Here is a 19429-nt window from a genome sequence, read left to right on the forward strand (position 1 = left end):
GACTTGCTATTGTGGTCCTTGGTTTAGAAAGCCTAATTTTTACTCTTAAGTGCAAATGCTGTCTGTATCACCCAGTCTAGTTACCTAGCTTGTGTTTCTACTTTAGGCTCAGCTTTGAAATTTGTTCTGATGTGGATACCAAGATGCTCTCATTATAGATGTGCTTTTTAATAAACAATTTTAGAAAATCAATTTTATTCATTAAAATCATAAGGCCACAAATAATTTTGAAGAAAGAATTGCTAAATGCAGGAAATATTCCAGGAAGTTGATGCTCTTCCCAGAATGCACATCTTGTGACCTTTAAACCCCAGTATCTTGGTAACCTGGTCTGCATAAGTTTGTAGGGCATCTATTATTTAAAAAGTACAAGGACAAGCATTTTATATACAGACCCCTCCTCCTCCCAACACACACATTCATAACAGTACTTTAATCTGTCTCGAATCGACTTCAAACCCATTTTGCTCTTAATGGGAGTTATTCATTTTCACTTGAAAGGTAATACATGATGGCTGGATATTTAATGTGATGGAATGGCTGCCGATTAACTAGGTGCTGTAACATTCTAGACCGGTTCCCCCATGGCCCACTTCCCATCCCCTGGCCCCTCAAAGGAACCCTGTGTCGCAGGTTTTCGACCTCACAGTGTGATGGGCCCCTGCCTGAACACTACCACAACAGGAGTCCTTAACTAATGGGTCAGGGAATTAAGTGCCCCCTGACTCCCAGAAGGTTCCTCATTCTCCATCATTTTTCATTTTTGCTTACTGATTATCCTCTATATATTAACAGTTCAAAAGCATTCTACAGATGGGGTGAGAGGAGGCATTAGGTGTTACTTTATTTGGTTCAGCCATCCCTTCCCCAACCCCTTCCCTATTTCCACCTCCGACCTGTAGGCATTAGTTAGGCTCTGCACTTATAGTTAGGAAAGAGCTGCTACCCGCTCCTCCTTCCATTAGAGGCAAACCAAGATACAGATTCCATTCCAAACACCCACTCCCTGTCTTTTTGTTAGTCTGCCCAACCTGAAACAACATTTTTCTTTCATAAGACCATGCCATCATCTTGTAAATGCCCTCAGTCTGCCACTAACACCCTTTAGAAAGGTGGTCAAATGTGCAGTTGTGAGGCCGTGTGGGTGGATGAGCCCCAAGGAGGAGACCACCGAGGATGGGACCACCCAACTCATCTCACTCACTGGGAGCTGAAGGGCAAACATAGGGTAGCCCAGTGTGGCATTAGCTTCCTTGTCTGACCAGAGCCCACCCTCTTCTTTCAGTGCTGAATGAATGATGAATTGTGACGAGGTTGCAGAGGTGAGCATTCTGGTTTCAGAAGCCACTATCCTTTCCCCCTGCATGGAGAGGGGAACTTTTATTACTTTTTTTTTTTTTTTTTAATTTTCAAACTCCTTAACTTCTCTGGAATTGTAAAGCTTCCTTTGTCAGCTCAAGCTAAGGAATCCTTATAAAGTGTTTTAAAAAATAAAATTGGCACCCTTTCCCTCATACCTCTTTCTCCCCAGTAATACACCAGCCATGCTGTAATATGAAAATGCTGCACCTGCTGGTGTAAAAACTTCTGGAGCTCAACTTCCTTCTATCCTGGACAGCCTGCATGTTTATTAGATCAGATCTGTCTAGTAGTAGACATTAGCCACCTGCAGCTCACTAGCTCACTTCCTAAAGATAAAGCTGTGCCATTCTTAGAATCTATTAACACCCAGTTACAATCCCATTGTGTTTCCCTGGGTGATATGGGACTGCTCCTAAGAGTTAGGTTAACTAGGCTAGCAGCTCCCTCCTAGCTTGACCCTCAATATTAATATGTCAATCCCTATCAAGACACGGCACCCATGTCTTTATACAATTTCTGTAGATGTGCCAACAGCTATACAAGTTCTCCATCAGCAGGCTGGATAAGGGTTTACTACAGGCCACAGACAGTCTGAAGATTTCTCAAGCTGCTTCTCGCTGAACTACTTCAAAAGGGCCAGAGTCTTAAAATCAATTTCTATTTTAGCAGTCACTAGCATACATTGTAGGCCTAAGTAAATGAGGTTGTACCAAGAGAGAAAGTATTGTGGTTTTCTGCTTTTGAAGACTTTTCTAAACTTTAACTTAAATTCTAGGAGAGAGTCTAGGAAACATTATTTAAAAAATCAATTACTGGTCACTTTAAGGCCACTATGACATCATAGTAGTTAATTGGAAATACACGCACTTCAGAGACAAGCTTTAATTTAAACAGTGCCTGGAACCTTTGGTTTATCCTGGCAACAGAAAGCCAAACAACTTGAAGGGTTACTACCTGTAGCGGTTTTTACAATAATGACAAAATGAACTGGAAGCAATGTAGTCTCTTACAACAGGGCATGGTCAAGTAAACAATGGTACAGCTACTCTACTGGTTATCAGAAGACATTAAAAATAATAGCTGTGAACCAATGTGGAAAAGTTCTCAAGAATGTTAATCAGAAGAAAAATCAGATAAAATATGCATTACATCATGATATAACTATGTAAAAAATAGGTACTAGGAAAGAAGACTAGAATAAAATGGACCACTTTCCCATTTTCTAAGGTTGTCAGGAAGTTATATTATTTTTAATATTCTAATTAAATAGTTCAGCATTTAAATTCAACTGTCCGTGAAAAAGTTGATATTTGGATCCATACTGTGCAAAACATCAGGTGGTATTTTTTTACTTTGCTGGTTAAAGCAATTTTCTCATTTTGGCAGTTCTATCATACAAAAATATGTGTTAAATCTCAACGAATCTTTCACGGGTAACATGCTGGGCTCCTGGCACTTGGAAGGGGATAGAAATGTGGTGAGGAGCCATGTGAATGCACGCGTTATAGATTACATACTCTATATAAAGCTAGGCAGATGGAATAGTGACAATGAAATGGTGGGTCAAACCCTTCCACAACCTGATAGGATGTGAGCCATGCATTCCTGGCCAGGCTAACTTTCTAAGGGATTTAAGCACTTGCTTGTTAGGAGTTTATAGCTTTGCTACCCAACTTGCTTGATAAGGGACAGAAAGGACTGGCATGTCCTTCTTATGGAGTACACAAACTTCAAAGTTGGCTTTCTGGGCCAGAAGCCACCATTTCCCCTTAAACTGTGATGGGCTGGACACTACAAATGACAAAGATAAATACCGAGAGAGGCAGACCTGATTCATGACTCTCTATTTTATTCTCTTAGGCAAAATAATTTCATTCCTAATGAAACACAGTAGTCAGTACATGGCTTCCTTAAGGAAGGAAGGGGGGAAGGGCTTTCCTTAAGGGGGAAAATAACGTATGCATGGAGACATCAACTTCCAGATACCCTTTGCTTTTAAAATATTTCTTTGGGAAGCATTTAAACTCTCAGAGTAATTATTTAAAAAGTCACCCCTCTTGTCATACTAATTAGAGGAAGTTGGGAGAAAAGGAGTGCCAACCTGTAATCATGCAAGTTTTGCTTGCGATTTTATGTTCCAAGCAGACAGAATAAAACAAGCCAAGCAGTTTCATATAGGAAGTGACTTACTTTAAAATAGAGGTTAGAAAAGTATAAACTTAGGAGGCTCATAGAATGGCCAAGTATGGTAGAAAACACAGCCTATATAACTTTACCTATAAAACCAGTCTTCCAATTCCAGTCCTCACTAACAAATTAAAGCCTGAGTCACTGAAATTTTGGCCACAGAAAATTTAAAAGATGTACTTGCAATACCATAGACCATCAGTGGACTCAAAATGCCCCATTTCACACCTGGTGATGTTGTCTGTACAGCTCTGAAGAGAGGTAAGGCATGAAGTGGCCTCGTGAAAAAGAAACCTAAAGAAAAACTGGAAATGAAGTTTTTGCTTCCTCCAATCATCAGCCAAGACACGGACTTGCCCTCCCCCAAAACCAAAGTACTCAGAAGTAGTTTCTGTATTTCATGAGCAGAAGTCATCTCATCACCAATCGGGCTATTGGCATGATGGATATTCTGTGCTGCAGGCCAGCCTCCCTTTGGCCAAAGACCTCCCTTGGGGAGATCCTAGGAATGCGCTGAGCTGTTCGTGTTTCTGGGAAGTTTCTTCTGCATTTCTCTCCTTCATGGTGGGGTGGCAAATAGAGATGGTATACCCCAAAGTGCTTATCTTCCTCCTTATGGGGGCCCCAAGGTGAGCCCACTGAGGGCCTGGGCTGCTGCTGGACATTCACTCCTTGTGGAGAGGCCAAAGGCAGCTGCCACCTCCATGTCTCAACTGTCAAACTCTTAGCTAAAGTGCCAGTGACAGCCCCTCCATCTAAACTTCCATCTCCCAAACCAGCAACATAATGGAGGAGCCAATTAAATGATTATTAATTCATGCTACTTTCCGTAAGCCAGAGGTTCTCATCGCCTTGCGTTCCGTAAACCAGCTTACCACCTGCCCCAGAAATTTACAGCAATCTTTTATCCAACTCCATTGACTAGGGGGAAAAAAATTCACACAACTCCATATCAGTGTTTGAGTTGGGATAACTACCCCAGCACACTAGACTCAGAAGCCTCACTAGATGTGAAAATGGTCATTTCAGCTCATAATTACACTGAAATGAAAGGTACAGTGTGCTCTTTCCTTAGCTCTTCTCCTTCAGCTTCTCATGAGCCTCCTACTTCCTCTAGACAACAAAAATTCAATGTTTTCACAGGGTAATCTGTGCTTCTGGGCTCTGTGATCTTTACACTGGCACTGAAAGCGGAGCTACTCTTGGCATTTCCCTGCAATTCCCTCCCCCAGAGGACAGGCTAGGATTTCATACTCGCATCTCCTATGGAACTACCGTACTTGATAAGTGACCAGAGATCTGGCTAAATTCCCTTCCTCCCCTAATACAGAGAACAGCAGTTCCTCTAAAGGATTTGCTTTGCTGCCAACTTGGTCTTTAAACATGCATGGTCTCATTCTGCCGCCGACCAAGCACTTAAAGATTTCAAAGAGGAAGCAGAGGCATGCACTGGTACCCACACCCAGGGGGTGGTCTCCCTGCTGGCTACAGCAAACCTGGGCTCCTCTCCTTTCCCTGCCCGAGGTGTGGGACAAGTCTCAAACTCTGGCCCAGTGGGGTTAAGAACCTTCAATTCAGAGCACAGTCTCATTCTCTGTAACTCCAAGTTGTGCTGCCTGTGTACATCTCTAGAAAGCATTTTCGAGAAGTACAACCACCTACTCAAGAAATACAAGAATACGCCTAGTTGGGAAGAATAAGACATACAGGTATCATCAACGTATAAGACATGTCTTTGTGTTTCTATAAAGGGCTTCAAGGAAAATTTGAGTAATACTACAGATCGGTGTAATTTGTACTCTGGGAACCGCTAATTATTTTTCTCTTCCAGGTCGGATGTGAACTAGATAGGCCAGCACTTTGGAAATCTAGAAGCTCTTGGTGTTGTTATTATTATTATTTTGCTCTTTATTTGGAAATAACTGTAGATTCACAGGAGGTTGCAAGAACAATCCAGAGAGGTCACGTGTCACCTTCCCTCGTGTTACTTTTAGCCTGTGTCCAGAGAAAGATTTCTAGGCCTTCAGTCACTTTTCATTGTGACTCTGTTTCTCTGACCAAGCTTCTCTCCAGCTCAGAGCCTGGAGCCTGCTTCAGATTCTGTGTCTCCCTCTCTTTGACCCTCCCCCACTCCTGCTCGCTCGCATTCTCTCTCTCTCTCTCTCTCTCTCTCTCTCTCTCTCTCTCAAAAATAAACATTTAAAAAAATTAAAAGCAGGAAAAGGGGTGCCTAGGTGGCTCAGTAGGTTGAGCTCCTGACTCGACCTCGGCCCAGGTCATGATCTGTCCCACTTCCATTCCTGCTATCCAGGATAATATCTGCCAAGACTCAAGACTTATTCCTCTTCTAGGCACTTCTGCCTTTCAGGAAAGCTCAGTACCTCTCGCACCCAGCAGGGGCTCAGGACCTGCCATTCAGTTAAAGAAGACATAGTTCTCGAAACCTCATGCATGTCACAAGATTGCAGCCCCAAGTCTGAGTCAGAAGTCCCTGGGAGGGTTTGATAAAACAGAGAGAGCAGGCTACACACACACACACACACACACACACACACCCGCATCCTCAAATACGTCTGATTCAGAGAATGTGCATTTCTAGTGAGTTGCTAAGTGATGCTAATGGCCCATGGACCATACTTTGAGAACTGCCATCAGAGTCAAAGCTTTCTGTAATTGATGGGGACCAGAATTAAACGAGGGGCCTGGCAGGTGTGGGTGGATCTGCCAGTCCACTTCCAAATGACTGTTGCCAACAATACACTCTCATCATCTGTGCTCATGGAAGAAAACCAGGCCTGATCTCAAAGCTACAGGTTTCCCTCCTCAGACCAAAAGTGAAAGATTAAATATGGATGTCCCTCAGGGAACATGCCCCCTCTAAAACAAATGTAGACACATTTTCAAAGTCAGAAATTCAGAAGGAATAACTTCCACATCCTCTGTTGGTAGTATAATCCAAAATAATGACAGATCGCCTTGCATATGGCAGTCTCGTTCTTTCCATGTGTCTTGGAAAACCTCTGGGAAAAGAGGGCAGACACCTATGGGGTCTTTCCACTTTGCAGGAGGAGGAAGCATCTCTTCAGTGCTGGCGTGCTGGGTCTTGGCACCTGCAGGCCACACCAGCCAAGGGTTCCCTTTGCTTCAGCCCTGACAAGGATGCAGAGATCCATCCTGGCCCCTGTGTGTACACGTCAGCCATCTGGGAAGGGAGGACCACACCATGTGGGGTCTCTGCTTTCCCAGTAAGCAGACTCAGGGAGGGATGGTGGGCCATGTGGACTGATGGCTAGTGTTCTCACCCTGCATCTTTGGGGAGAAAATAGTGTTAAGCCCTACATCAGAGGCATCAATCTGTTCCACTAATTCCTTGTTGAAATATGCATAAGGCTGCTTAACTGTACTGAGTTGAGCTCCCAAAAGGCCATCCTACAATTTGATTTTGAGATACCTTGCTCCCTCTGTATCAGGTTTGTGAAGGAACCACCAGTCCAAACAGAGCCACCAGCCCCTGCCTCGTTTAGACCAACATCTGCTGTCAGTTTATTTAATAATTTCTAGACACTGGGCTGCCACCATGAGCCTAGCCTGTGTGCCAGGAGCTGGGGACCAAAGGGCCAAGCCCTGACTCCTCACTTTAAGGTATAAGTCAGCCTGCCTGCTTCTGGCCTCTTTTGAGTTCCCCCCCCCCCCACCTGCCCAAAGTATCCTGACTTCTTCTGGCACGGCCTCTTGAGCTGTGCAGAGACGCCATGGGCAGCTGTGGTCACAGTGTCTCATGAGGATGAATGGCCATGGTCGGAGGAGAAGCTAGGGGCTGCACTGTCACTCTGCCCCCTGGCTTAATTACAAGACTATGAAGACCACGGATTTGGAGAAAACCAGAACGGGAAGGACCTCAGAGACCCTTGAACTGACAAGAGGAAATAGTCCAGAGGTGTGAAATGTAGGTCAAAACAAGGGGGCAATGTGTGTCATTCAGAGACCAGGCCAAAGTTAATTAACAGAAGTTCATCCAGTCCCCATCAAATTGAACATTAATTAGGTTAGTTAGGGTCTCTGAGCCCCAGCACAGCACAGTCTCCCAAAGATTGGAAATATAACAATACTCTTCCAGTTTTGTCTCTATTCCAAACCTATTTTCCTAAGATACTTGATGCATTTTCAGAATGAAAGTGAACCTGTGAAAATAAACACATAAAATCCAGATGCAGCATGGTGACAGACACCAAGAACTCTGAAGTGAAATTCTCAGTACCCTTTCAAGTCAACTTCCCCCCATGATCTGCCCAGCTGTCCAGGGTTTGTTTGTTTCTTATTTTTGTTTGTTGGATTGGTTTTTTTGTTTTTGTTTTTTGTTTTGCCAGTCCAGGTTCAGCATGAGAGTGTGAGAATCTGTACTTGGGGAAGAAAGACATCACTCAGGCCCCTGCCTGTAAGGCTGCGAAATGGCAATGATTCTCTACTTTCTCCTGTGGGTTTAAAGTACCAAGAAGACTGAAATGTCTCCTTTGGTAATTCTGCACAGTACAGAGAGAGGGGGATTTATGTCAATGCTTCTCTCAGTACCGAGTCCCCATGTGCAGTTTGTTCAAAGTGCTCCAAAGGGCTAGGACAAATGATCTGTGCAAAAGGGTCAAGATGTGGTCCTAGTGCACGTTTAGGGACTCCTTAAGAATTCATGTTTTCCACATGTCACTTTCTGTTTTCCTAAGACCTAGTTCCCTTTCTACAAAAGCATCAGCTTCCCTTGGTAGGAAACAAAGCACAGTGATTTGCAGTGCTGGCCACACACACCCTGGTTCCACAACCTGGCTGTGTGACCTCGAACATTTTACTTGACTACACTGAGCTCTCGGTTTCCTCATCTGTCAGTAGGATAACAGTGTCTACTCACAGCGTTTCTGTGAGGCAAGAGATCAGGCACACAAAGCCCACCACAGAGTCTAGCACGTAGTAAGAGATCAAACATTGTTGCTATGGTTTCGTTTTTAGAAGTATCTCCGGGAAATAATATGGTTCCATGTGTGGCCATAGCATGAGGGGAGAAGCCTGGTTTTTAAAGAAGCATGGACACCCTAAATTTGCCTTTCCTGTACATTAACATGGAGCAACGATCCTATTAACCCATGGGTTTGACGTCTAAAGAGTAGAACAGAATAGCTTGGACTTGAAAGTGTTTGTAATCATGCTATTTTACCAAATCGATTGTTAATGAAACATTCAAACAGTATCAGGCACTTGCTAAGTGCCGGAGATTGGAGAAATGAATGAATGCTAGCTACACTGGGGTGAGAAGAAGAGGCAGAACACAGAAGACTGTTAGGGCAGGGGATATACTCTGTGTGATACAGTGATGGACATATGTCAATATCCACACAATGTATAACACTAAGAGTGAATCCTAAGATAAACTATGGACTGTGGGTGATTTTTGATATATTAATGATTTATCACTGGTTTAAAAGAAAAAGTACCATTCTAGTGAGTGATGTTGATATGGGGGCACCTATGCATATGTGAGGGCAGAGAGTACATAGGAAACCCCTGTACCTCGCTCTCAATTTTACTGTAAACTTAGAATGGCTCTTAAAAAATAAAGTCTAGGGGCACCTGGGTGGTTCAGTCGGTTAAGTGTCTGACTTTGGCTCAGGTGACGACCACGTGGTTCATTGAGTTTGTGCCCCACATTGGGCTCTGCACGGATAGTGCAGAGCATGCTTGGGATTCTCTCTCTCCTTCTGCCCCATCCCCCACTTGTGAGTGTGCACACGTGCACGCTCTCTCTCTCAAAATAAATAAACTTAAAAAAATAAAGTCTAATATATTAAGCAGACAAACAAAAATGAATGAATACCACAAGCTCAGATCATAAAGAGCTCACGATCCTGTTCGACAACTACAGAAAAAGGATCTTCAAGTCTTCTCCAATCTTCATATAATAAGAGAAAGCAATTGCGTTATGTGTTCTTTAGCTTTATGATGTGGGGACCATATCCCTGATCCACAAGGCAAATTGGGGTTTGATCACAAATCTGACAACTAGGTGTTCACCATCTACGTGCCATACTTCTCTAGTCTGCAAAACACAGAGAACGTCAAGCCAGAAAGTCTGTGGGAGCCTAATGAAAATGCTCGGATATCCCCTGAGAAAGGCACTATGCAATTTTTTTTCTTAAATCATGATCATGATTCTGATAACAGAGGTGCTTCCCTCATTGGCACAAAAGCTAAAAGTGAAACAAAGCAAGATGATTCACACAGCCACTTTGCAAGAATAATACGCTCTAGAAGATATTCTCAGTAGTGGTGAAAGAATGATTTGCTCCTTAATCTACATTTCCACTACCCTTTATCCATACCTTGATGAGAATTCTCATCACATTATGCCACAGCTATGTGATTATGTATGGCGTCCCTTCTCGAAGAAAGTGAGTTCTTTACTTTTTTGCTCATTCCGTATCTGCCTTAGTTTATCTTCGCTAATTTTGTTACTGCGTGAAAAAATATTTTCTCAACTGATGTGGTCCCTTTCCCCCTCTTACAATTTACAATATAAATTCTCAAAGCCAAGACCTCTGTATTACTGGAACTCAGGCGAGTCCAGATATACACCACACCCTATATCTATTTTTGCTTTCCAACATAAAAATAGTTTGAATGGTTTGTTTCCAATTGTGAGGCAGAATTCTGCCTGCAGTGACTTTAAACAGCCAAGTTATACTGAAAGTGGCCTGGAAAAAAAAAAAAAGGTGGGGAGTGGCGGTGGGGGAGGGGAACAGAGGACTCTGGAAAAGCCCACATAGCTGCACAATTCCCATCCGTGTGTGAAACGTAAAACCAAAAATGGTTTCCATTGGCAAGAATGTGAACCACAAAGAAGCCATGCGAGCCAGGCTCCCAGCATTCATTCCCTCACACACACCCTACTGCAATGACAAATTTACTTTTGGGTGAGGTAGAAAAATGGAACCAAATGACAGAAGGACATAGACTTAGGCTGAAATAACTTCTGTGGAGGGTGGTGGTGAAGAATAGCCTGGTTTCCAGCCCAACACAGAGCTGGGATGGGGGAGCCACTCAAAGGTACCCATTCGAATCTGCAAGGGCTCCTCCCTGCTGTCATCACACAGGGCTCTGCCAACACAGCATGATGAACCCTAGTCACACAGGACCAGTGTGGTACTCTAACACCCCACCAAGAAAGGCGGCCTGGTACTGTCTGACCCTCATGGAAAAAGCCTAAGGGGCCCGTGTGAACCCCTTAGGCAGGCTCCTGACCCATGCCATCTCCATTAGTCTGAGACTAGAGGAAATCTTTCTAAGTTACCGGCATTCCAACTTTAGAAATGAATATTCTCCAAGTTTCTGCCCTACTGTGGAGTTCCAGAACTGCAAGAACCTATTCAGTCCAAACCTGCCATTTTACAGATTTTGAAACTGAAGACCAGAGACCTAAGGTCGAGCAGCTAATCTTGGCCTTGAGCCCTGGGCTTCTGACTCCTAGCAGGTAAGTGCTTTTCCAAACATAGTGCTTCCTCTCAGCATGCACTTTCTTTTGTCTTAATGGACTCAATTAAAAAAAAAAAAAAAAAAAAGGAAAATAAAAAGGGATTTTTTCAGCCCCTTTCCAGTCTCTGTCACAGATTACACTTGAGGCACTAAGTTCCCCCATACAATGGCATCCCTATTTATACAAAGCTATAAACAACAGGGAGAATAGGGGGAGGGCTGGTAATAGATTTCCACTAGGATGTGCCTGACCTGCTTTTTTTCAACCTCAGTAATTAGAAAGGCAGTGGGTCTGTAGGAATTATTCATATGCAGCAAGAGCCGTACACTATACATTTATGTTAAACATGTCAAACCCGATTGAAATCATGCCTGCCAGCACCATATTCCATAAACACATTTTTCCCTCACAGTCGCCCAGACCTTGCCGTGCTGCTAATACCTCCTTTAATAGCAATCTTCCATAGATTCAAATCAGGGACGCTCCACTGCACTAATTGCTCTGTGTTAGGTGAGCATCGTGGATTTAAAAAAAAAATTAATAAAATAAAATCCCTTCAAGCCATTCCCCTAGAAAACAACACTCAAACTACAACTCTAACTCAAAATTTTACAAAAATACAGACACGGACATCAGTGGGGGATTGCTGAAGCATTGTCATGTTGTCATTTTCAGTGGAGCTATTGCCCCATCTTTGTTTTTTAAAGCACCAACACCCCCTGGTCATCTCGTCTCAAATTAGTTTAACTAGACCCAGTTTAGTGCTCTGTGGCTGGAAACCATGGCGGCTACAGGATTTAAATAACCACCTTGCTACGACTCTTTGCCAAGAGTTCAATTTTTTCCCCTAATTATTGGTGATAAAGCATCACATTAATTGTATATCACTTAATTTATAGCAATTAATGGTTGATTGGATAATCACTGCATTAATTATTGTTCAGTTGCTGACACTGGGGGCTCTTCAATCTAGAACACACACTTTTAAATCCATAGCGCTAAAAGAGAAAGAGGGATCGTTTTCATGTTTCAAAAGAGAAAACCACAAAGTTGGACGGTGGAAATTGCTGCGCATTAGAGAAGAGACTCAGCTTCAAAGAACATTCCTGCACCTTCCGTTGGCCCACAAGAATGCTTTACACTCACCATGAGTAGATGTGACCTCCGGAGGGTTTACCAAGGGCTTGTACATACATGTACCACCACCTGCCATCATGGAACCCTCACGACCCTCATCATGGAACCCAGGTGTGGTGGTGGGTGTCACCCACCCATGTTTTACAAATGAGATACCCAAGGTTCCAAGAGGCCAAGGTCATTTGCTGAGTGCTGGGCTTCCTGACTCCAAATCTAGAGAGTTCTTTCCACTTCACCAACCTGCTTTTAGACTAAGATGTGGACTGACCAGGAGCCACATTCATGGTGAACAATCCCACTCATTTTGCACATACAGGTGGCTCTCATGTTACCGTTACTGCTGTACAACTTTAGGAGAACGCCACTCTCCAAACTCAGAATGGAGATGGAAGCAAGATCAAATGATGACACAGAAAAATCCCATTCTTAGAGAGGTGGGACAGAGTACTGGTAGGAACTCAGGCTCTGGGGCACATGGGTGGCTCAGTTGGTTAAGTGTCCAAATCTTGATTTTGGCTCAGGATATCATCTCAAGTTTCGTGGGATAGAGCCCTGCATCAGGCTCTGCACTGATAACATGGAGCCTGCTTGAGATTCTCTGTCTCCCTCGCTCTCTGCCCCTCCCCTGCTCATGCGCGCACGCTCTCTCTCTCTCTCTCTCTCTCTCACTCTGTCTCTCAAAATAAATAAACTTAAAAAAAAAATGAACTCGGGCTCTGCCCTAAACAGCAGGGCCAGTCTGCAAATCTGAACCTCTCTGTGGGCCTCTTGGCAACCCGCATGAGCTCAGCTCTCCCAGACTCAGTTTCCTTCCCTGCACAGTGGCAGGGGGGAGAGAGACTTCCTTGCACAGTGGCGGGGGGAGAGAGATAGGGCGGGGTCACTTACAGCATCTCAGAGTGAAGGGTGGGAACCAAATAACATGTGTAAACATGTGTAGGGCTTCCCAAGTCTCTTTCCCATCGTGGCGCACACAGAAAATGATGGCAAACTAGTATCAACAGATGAAGCTGCCACTGACCCTGGCCTCAGGAGCCCCCGCCCCACCTGGCTAACTGAAGGGCTGCAGACATCAGCAGCACTTGTGCATCACTCCCGGCACGCATGCTGGAAAGGATAGTTGTGACACACCAGAACAGTGCTTGGCACACACTTAAAAGCTCAGTGTACCTGTGATGTGTACTTTCAGGGTGAGTTTTAACTCCTTTTGAGTTTCTGTGGCTGCACCGTCCATATTTAAAGAGCCACATTTCGATTCATTACAATTAAACACAATTTAAAATTTGGTTCCTCACGGGCACTAGCCACAAGGCAAGTGCTTAACAGCCACAGTGGCTAGTGACTTTTGCATTGTACAGTGTAGACACTGAACATTTTTATCAGCCCAGGAAGTTCCAAGGGACAGCACTGATCTACGGGAACACTGTTCTGATGACTATGGCTGTTCCTAAAAGCCCTGGCTGTTCAGGACTATGTCCCCTGAAAGCAAGACCTGTCATCTCATGGAACACTTGCGATCGGTGGCATTCTGCTCGGGGTCCTGCACAGGGTAGGGACCCAGCCACTGACCGTGGGATTGACGCTACAATGATTCAAGTCACTATCTTGCTTGCTTCGTTGCCAAGTGAGGGAAAAGACCTAACATCTAAGTAATAGAAACCCAAAGAGGGTGACCGACGGACACCAAAAAGGAAATCCTGAGTCCTAGTCCACCATAAAAATAAATGACTATGGGGCGCCTGGGTGGCGCAGTTGGTTAAGCGTCCGACCTCAGCCAGGTCACGATCTCGCGGTCCGTGAGTTCGAGCCCCGCGTCAGGCTCTGGGCTGATGGCTCGGAGCCTGGAGCCTGCTCCCGATTCTGTGTCTCCCTCTCTCTCTGCCGCTCCCCCGTTCATGCTCTGTCTCTCTCTGTCCCAAAAATAAATAAACGTTGAAAAAAAATTTTTTTTTTAAAAAATGACTAAAAATTTTTAGTAAAGATTATCCATTCCTGCACAAACCCGAAACTACATAATCAATAGCTGAGAAAATGCCAATTATCCAGGCTCATTTGAAATATTATTAATCTGCACCGTGAGCGGCCACTAATCAACAGTACAAATTGTGAAATCACTATTTATTTATTTGCTGGGAGGAAGCACTCCCCATCACATTTAATCAGATAGGAACAGCTCAATTTGGGGAATAAATGGAACAAACGCAGATTTTTTTTTTATATAAAATAGTAAGGATCCCAAAGAAAGCTAAGAAGAGGTTACTGGCACCTGTATTGATTCCAAGATCAAATCGGCTCAAGTACCTTAATAAAGCCTGTCATTACACACTCAGACAACATAGACAAAATTATGTTTCGGGTCAAAAGAGGATCATTTGCAGGAGTCAGGGAAGAATTTTCCCTTCCCTCTTTACTACCACTGCAACTCGTAAGGTGTACCTCTGAGTTACTCATCCATCCCCTCCCTCTGCCTCTCTCCTCTCTGGCTTTTGGAGAAAAAGCACAGCCTGCTGCTTGAATGAATGAATGAATGAATGAGTAAATGAATGAATGAGAAAGTGAGGCCTTATTAAAGATGTTCATTTTTGGGGCACCTGGGTGGCTCAGTCAGTTAAACGTCTGACTTCGACTCAGGTTGTGATCTCACACTTCACATGAGTTTGAGCCCTGTGTCGGGCTCTGTGCTGACAGCTTGGAGCCTGGATCCTGCTTCGGATTCTGTCTGTTTCTCTCTCAAAAATAAACAAACATTAAAAAAAATTTTTTTTAAAAAGCACGTTCAGTTTTACAGTGCTCCTCATTGCCTAGCGGGTCCACTAGCTTGGTGTAGACACACACCCACTGAATTTATAAACACCCTGAACGTCATTTAATTGAACAAAGCTTGTCCTAAACCAGCATAAGAATTAGAGAAGCCCAGACCAAGTGTTTGGGACAGCCTGGCGCACAGCAGGAATCCTGCACGTGGCAGTTACTTTCTGTTGTTTACTGTGTCCATAGCACACAGAATGCAGGAAACACACACCAAATATCGTCTGCACGATCCTCCTAAGTTCTCATATGTTGTTCCCCCTCAGCTTCTCAAAATTCCTAGCAGCCACATGCTTCCTGGCAAGAGTTTCACATTCACATGAAAGGACCTGAAGAAAAACTGTACTAGCTTTCCTCATCTTATTTATCTAAATTATTAAAACAACAACAACAACAACAACAACAACAACAACAACAACAACCACCTGCCTAATCTAAAGCTTCCTGCTTTCCAGGTAGTGTTCTAAGATTCCCATATTCAAACAATCCTCACAGAGATCCTAGGGAAAGTAGGCACTATTTTTAATCTCCGTCTCACACGAGGAAACTGAGGCACAGAAAGGTTAAGGTCACATAACTAGTAAGTGGCAGAGCCAGGATTAGAAGCCAGGGACCCAAACTGTGAGAACAAAGGACAGATGGTGTGGAAGGTGACTGGGCCTTCCAACCATGCGTGTGAAATCCTCTTCCCCGGTTCACCTCTGAGCAGGTACGTTTAACTGTTGTCTGCAAAGTCCGTGTACATCTCGCCCGAACAGCGCAGCAGAAACTGGGATCTTGGTCTGTGCAAAGCAACACCGGACAATCCTCTGCAGTTGAGGCCCTGGAGAACAGACATCCGTGCCCTGCCTCCCCGTCTGCCCTTGCAACTCTTCCCAGGGTGCTCGGCCCCCTCCCTCAGCGCCTCTGGAGCGCAGGCCCCTGGCCACCACAGAGTCCGGCTCGAAAGGGGACGATGAGCAGGATGGACAATGAAGTCCACCCAGCGTGCCCGTTCACCCACTCTGCTGGGTCCTGTTGCTGTGTCCCAGGAAACACTGAAGAGGCACATCGCCTATTCCGCCCCCTCCCTCTTCAAATTTGGAAGCTGTTAAGCTGCCTCTCAAATTTCTCTTTTACAGACTGAATAGCCCCAATTTCTTCAGCCTCTTTTCAGAGGCAATATTTCTCAGCTTTCAGTCATTTTCATGGCTCTCCCTGGCCTCTCTCCAAGATTCTGTATCTTGTTTAAATAGTGAAGGCCAACACTGAACATGATTTAAGAACAGCCGTGCCTGGAAAAGTAACAAAGGCCCAACCAATACAGACTCCAGAAGGTAAATATTTTCTCAAAAAAATACAAAGTATTACAATATTAATAACAAAAGGCCTTAAGAATTAGGTTGACCAAATAAAATAATTTCTGTTCCCTGTCATATCATTTCCTCTAATAACTGTGGTGGTTTCTGGGAGACTTATCTGTCCGGAGAAGTCTTCTCAGAAACAACTTTGCTACTTCTCAAAACACCCAAGCTTTTCTTCTCAGTCTCCGCTCTTCTTTCTTCCAATACAGCAACCCCATCATCACGAGAGATGCCTGTTCCCCTTCTCACAACATCAAGTTTTCCAGAAATAGCACTTCCTTTCCCGACTTCAACTTCTTCTGCTTTTGGTAACACGTCCTTCTGCCTGGCTTCACTGCCTGCCCCACTCTGGGTGCATTTCAGGGGGTGGGCGCTGGCCCTGGGGACAAGGTAGGACACAAAATGTGCAGAGACCATCCAGGCCCCTGAATGCAGGATGGAGCCCACCCTTCACTGCTGACCCCTCAGAGTTTTGGGAGTGATCCCAGTCAAGGTCTGCAGGACAAAGCCTTCCACTGGGCCTAGGGGCAGGAGGACTAGGGGACTGGACGTTCCATGGAGGAAGAGTCACATCGAGGACAAAGCAACACTGGAGAAATGTGACCTCAAAAACACAGAAGCCCCTGGCACAGAGCCAGACACCTGGATGCTCAATAAACAAGCTGGCTCTTGGGCCATTTAAAGAAAAAGCTTTAAAAATTCTTCAACACAACCAGACAGAAGGAGAATGATGCTGACCATTCAAAAAAGCAAAACCCAAATCCTTCTCTCGCTGCACAGAGCCAACACAGTTTTTCTGGACACATTAAGGATGCATCTGCTCCCTGACCCGTCGGCCTCCCTCTTCCAGGAGAGACAGATGTCAGGGCCCTGAGGGCAGCGCACACGCTACCTGTCCACTTGCTCTGGTCTTTCTCGCCTCCACTCTCCTGGTCTTTAGCAAGCTCCTCTGGGTCAGCAGGCGCTTCACTGGGCCCTTCAACATCTTCAATGGCTTCTTCTGAAACAGAAGAAAAGCAAAATGTCAAGGATTAAAAGTAGACAGAAGATGAAGGATTCTTGGCTCCTAGTCCAAAGAATCACCAAGCACAGCACACAGAGGCCAACGACTGTGCCTCCTCTCTCCCTATGGCCCTCGAGAGGCTGACTGCACTCCGGATGTGCTGAGGTCTAGGGAAGCAAGTGGGGCCTTCCCTTTCCTACTCACTGGCATGAGAATGACTCGCTCTAGACATGGGGACATTAGGTATTTCTCTCAATCCTGTTGAAGAAATAACTCCATCTAAATGCCTTAAGTTGTATGTGTCTTTTCCACCCGAAAATGCAAAACAGGAACCACATGGTAGCTCTTGCTTGGCTCCAACCCCAGTGCGTTATGGATTTGAACTAGACTAGACCCTATCACTGACCCTTCAGAGGCCTCACAGTGCACAGGCCAGACCACGGCAGGAGGGTTTTTTTTTTAAGTCACTCATAGTCTCAAGAGTCACAGAATATCACTGAGAGGATTTTGTTAATGTGAAGAGTTCTAGAAAACAAACAACATCTGTAGGTGTGCCAGGCATCAGTGGCAAGGTGCTAGATTCGTAGAGAAAGGGGGAAAAATTGTAACAGAATCATATATTTTCCTTTTGAAGTCAGTCCATTCTTTACCCACCAATGGTTTAAAACTAGCCATGGAAATTCTCTCCAGCTCAACACACAATGCTTTGATAGAGACAGAAGAATGGTCATTTCAAACACAAGGTTACTCAAGTCGGGAAGAAGAAGAAGAGAGATATTCTAAATGCTGAGGCAAAGGAAGCGAGACATTTCTCTCTTACTTTCCTGGCCCTCAGGATCATTATACAAAACATTCATTAAGAATGGATTAAACAAGGGACACATGACTGGCTCCCTCTGTGGAGCAGCTGGATCTCGAGGTCGTGAGTTCGAGCCCATGCTGGGTGTAGACATTACTTAAAAAGAAAAAAGAAAAAAAGAATAGGCTAAATGAATGAATAAGGCAGGCAAAGCAAACGGAGGTGGGTGAACGACAAAATTGTTAGCAGATTTTGAAGAGCACACCTTCCTAGGTATAGAGACATGAGAACCTGGCTGCCCACATTAATCACTGGGGTTGGCACTAGACTGGGTGCACAGGGACTAGGTACTGGATTTGGGGCTCAGACCAATGTCACCCTAGGTCCCTGGAGCCATGACCCTGCTTTTCAATGTTTCAAGGTGTTACCTTCCCCAAACCTCCAGAAAATAGCTTCTAAATTTCATCACACAAAGAAAGTAAAAGGAATTAAAAGCAAATTGACCCCAGAAGCTTTATAAAACACTTGAGGAAGAAAGTATCTGTTTAGAGTCAGATTTTCCTAATTCTTCCCAAAAAGACAATGGAAGTCCGAGGACTGGAAAACTGAACGCAGTCAGGGAACATTCTTTCTTCATTACCACCAAAAGGGCATTTATGAGGCAGTCATGAGGAACACAAATGAAATAAGATAGTGCTTATTTTCATCTGCAAATAATAGGCCTCCTTATGTAATTTCCATGTCTCCTTTGGTCATACTGCATAGGCAAGGTAACATCAAGTCTCCCCATACCCACACTTAGTTCAAACAGAGAAAAATCAGGCAACCATGGTTTGAAGTCAATCTGATATACAGTGCCATATTAATACTGTACATCGTGTAGGAGAGAAAAAAATTTACATACAAGCATTATTAGAGAATAACACGTAAATTACACAGTATTATAGATGCATAATCTTAATTGTGTCCGGGCAGAATGTCCAATGCACATTTTTACACTTTTGATAAAACTGTTCAACACTGTGATTATAAAATTCATCTTTGAATGGTGATACTAGAATTCAGTCAATCAATCTTAAATTGGGTCTACCCAAAGGAGCTAAGGTTCTTAAGATATACTCATTTGTCCCAGTACATGCTGTGATACAAACTATGTCTAGTAATGTAGACATTAATCAAATTTGATTATGAAGAGATGGCTGAATGGCCCCTCCTCTCCATCACACACACACTTCACCTTTGATGTAGACAACCTGACATCTAGCAAATAGACAAAA

General features: G+C 44.2%; 1 protein-coding gene across 1 annotated transcript in view; it reads right to left on the minus strand.

Moving 5' to 3' along the window:
* The window catches only part of ZFHX3 (zinc finger homeobox 3), a 236315-nt gene that overhangs the window by 25667 nt on the left and 191219 nt on the right, over positions 1-19429 (minus strand). The window contains 1 exon segment of the mRNA XM_030297608.1: positions 17243-17350. Within this exon segment, the coding sequence (XP_030153468.1) occupies positions 17243-17350 (108 nt within the window).

This window comes from Lynx canadensis, chromosome E2, assembly GCF_007474595.2.
Source record: "Lynx canadensis isolate LIC74 chromosome E2, mLynCan4.pri.v2, whole genome shotgun sequence".
Lineage (NCBI taxonomy): Eukaryota > Metazoa > Chordata > Mammalia > Carnivora > Felidae > Lynx > Lynx canadensis.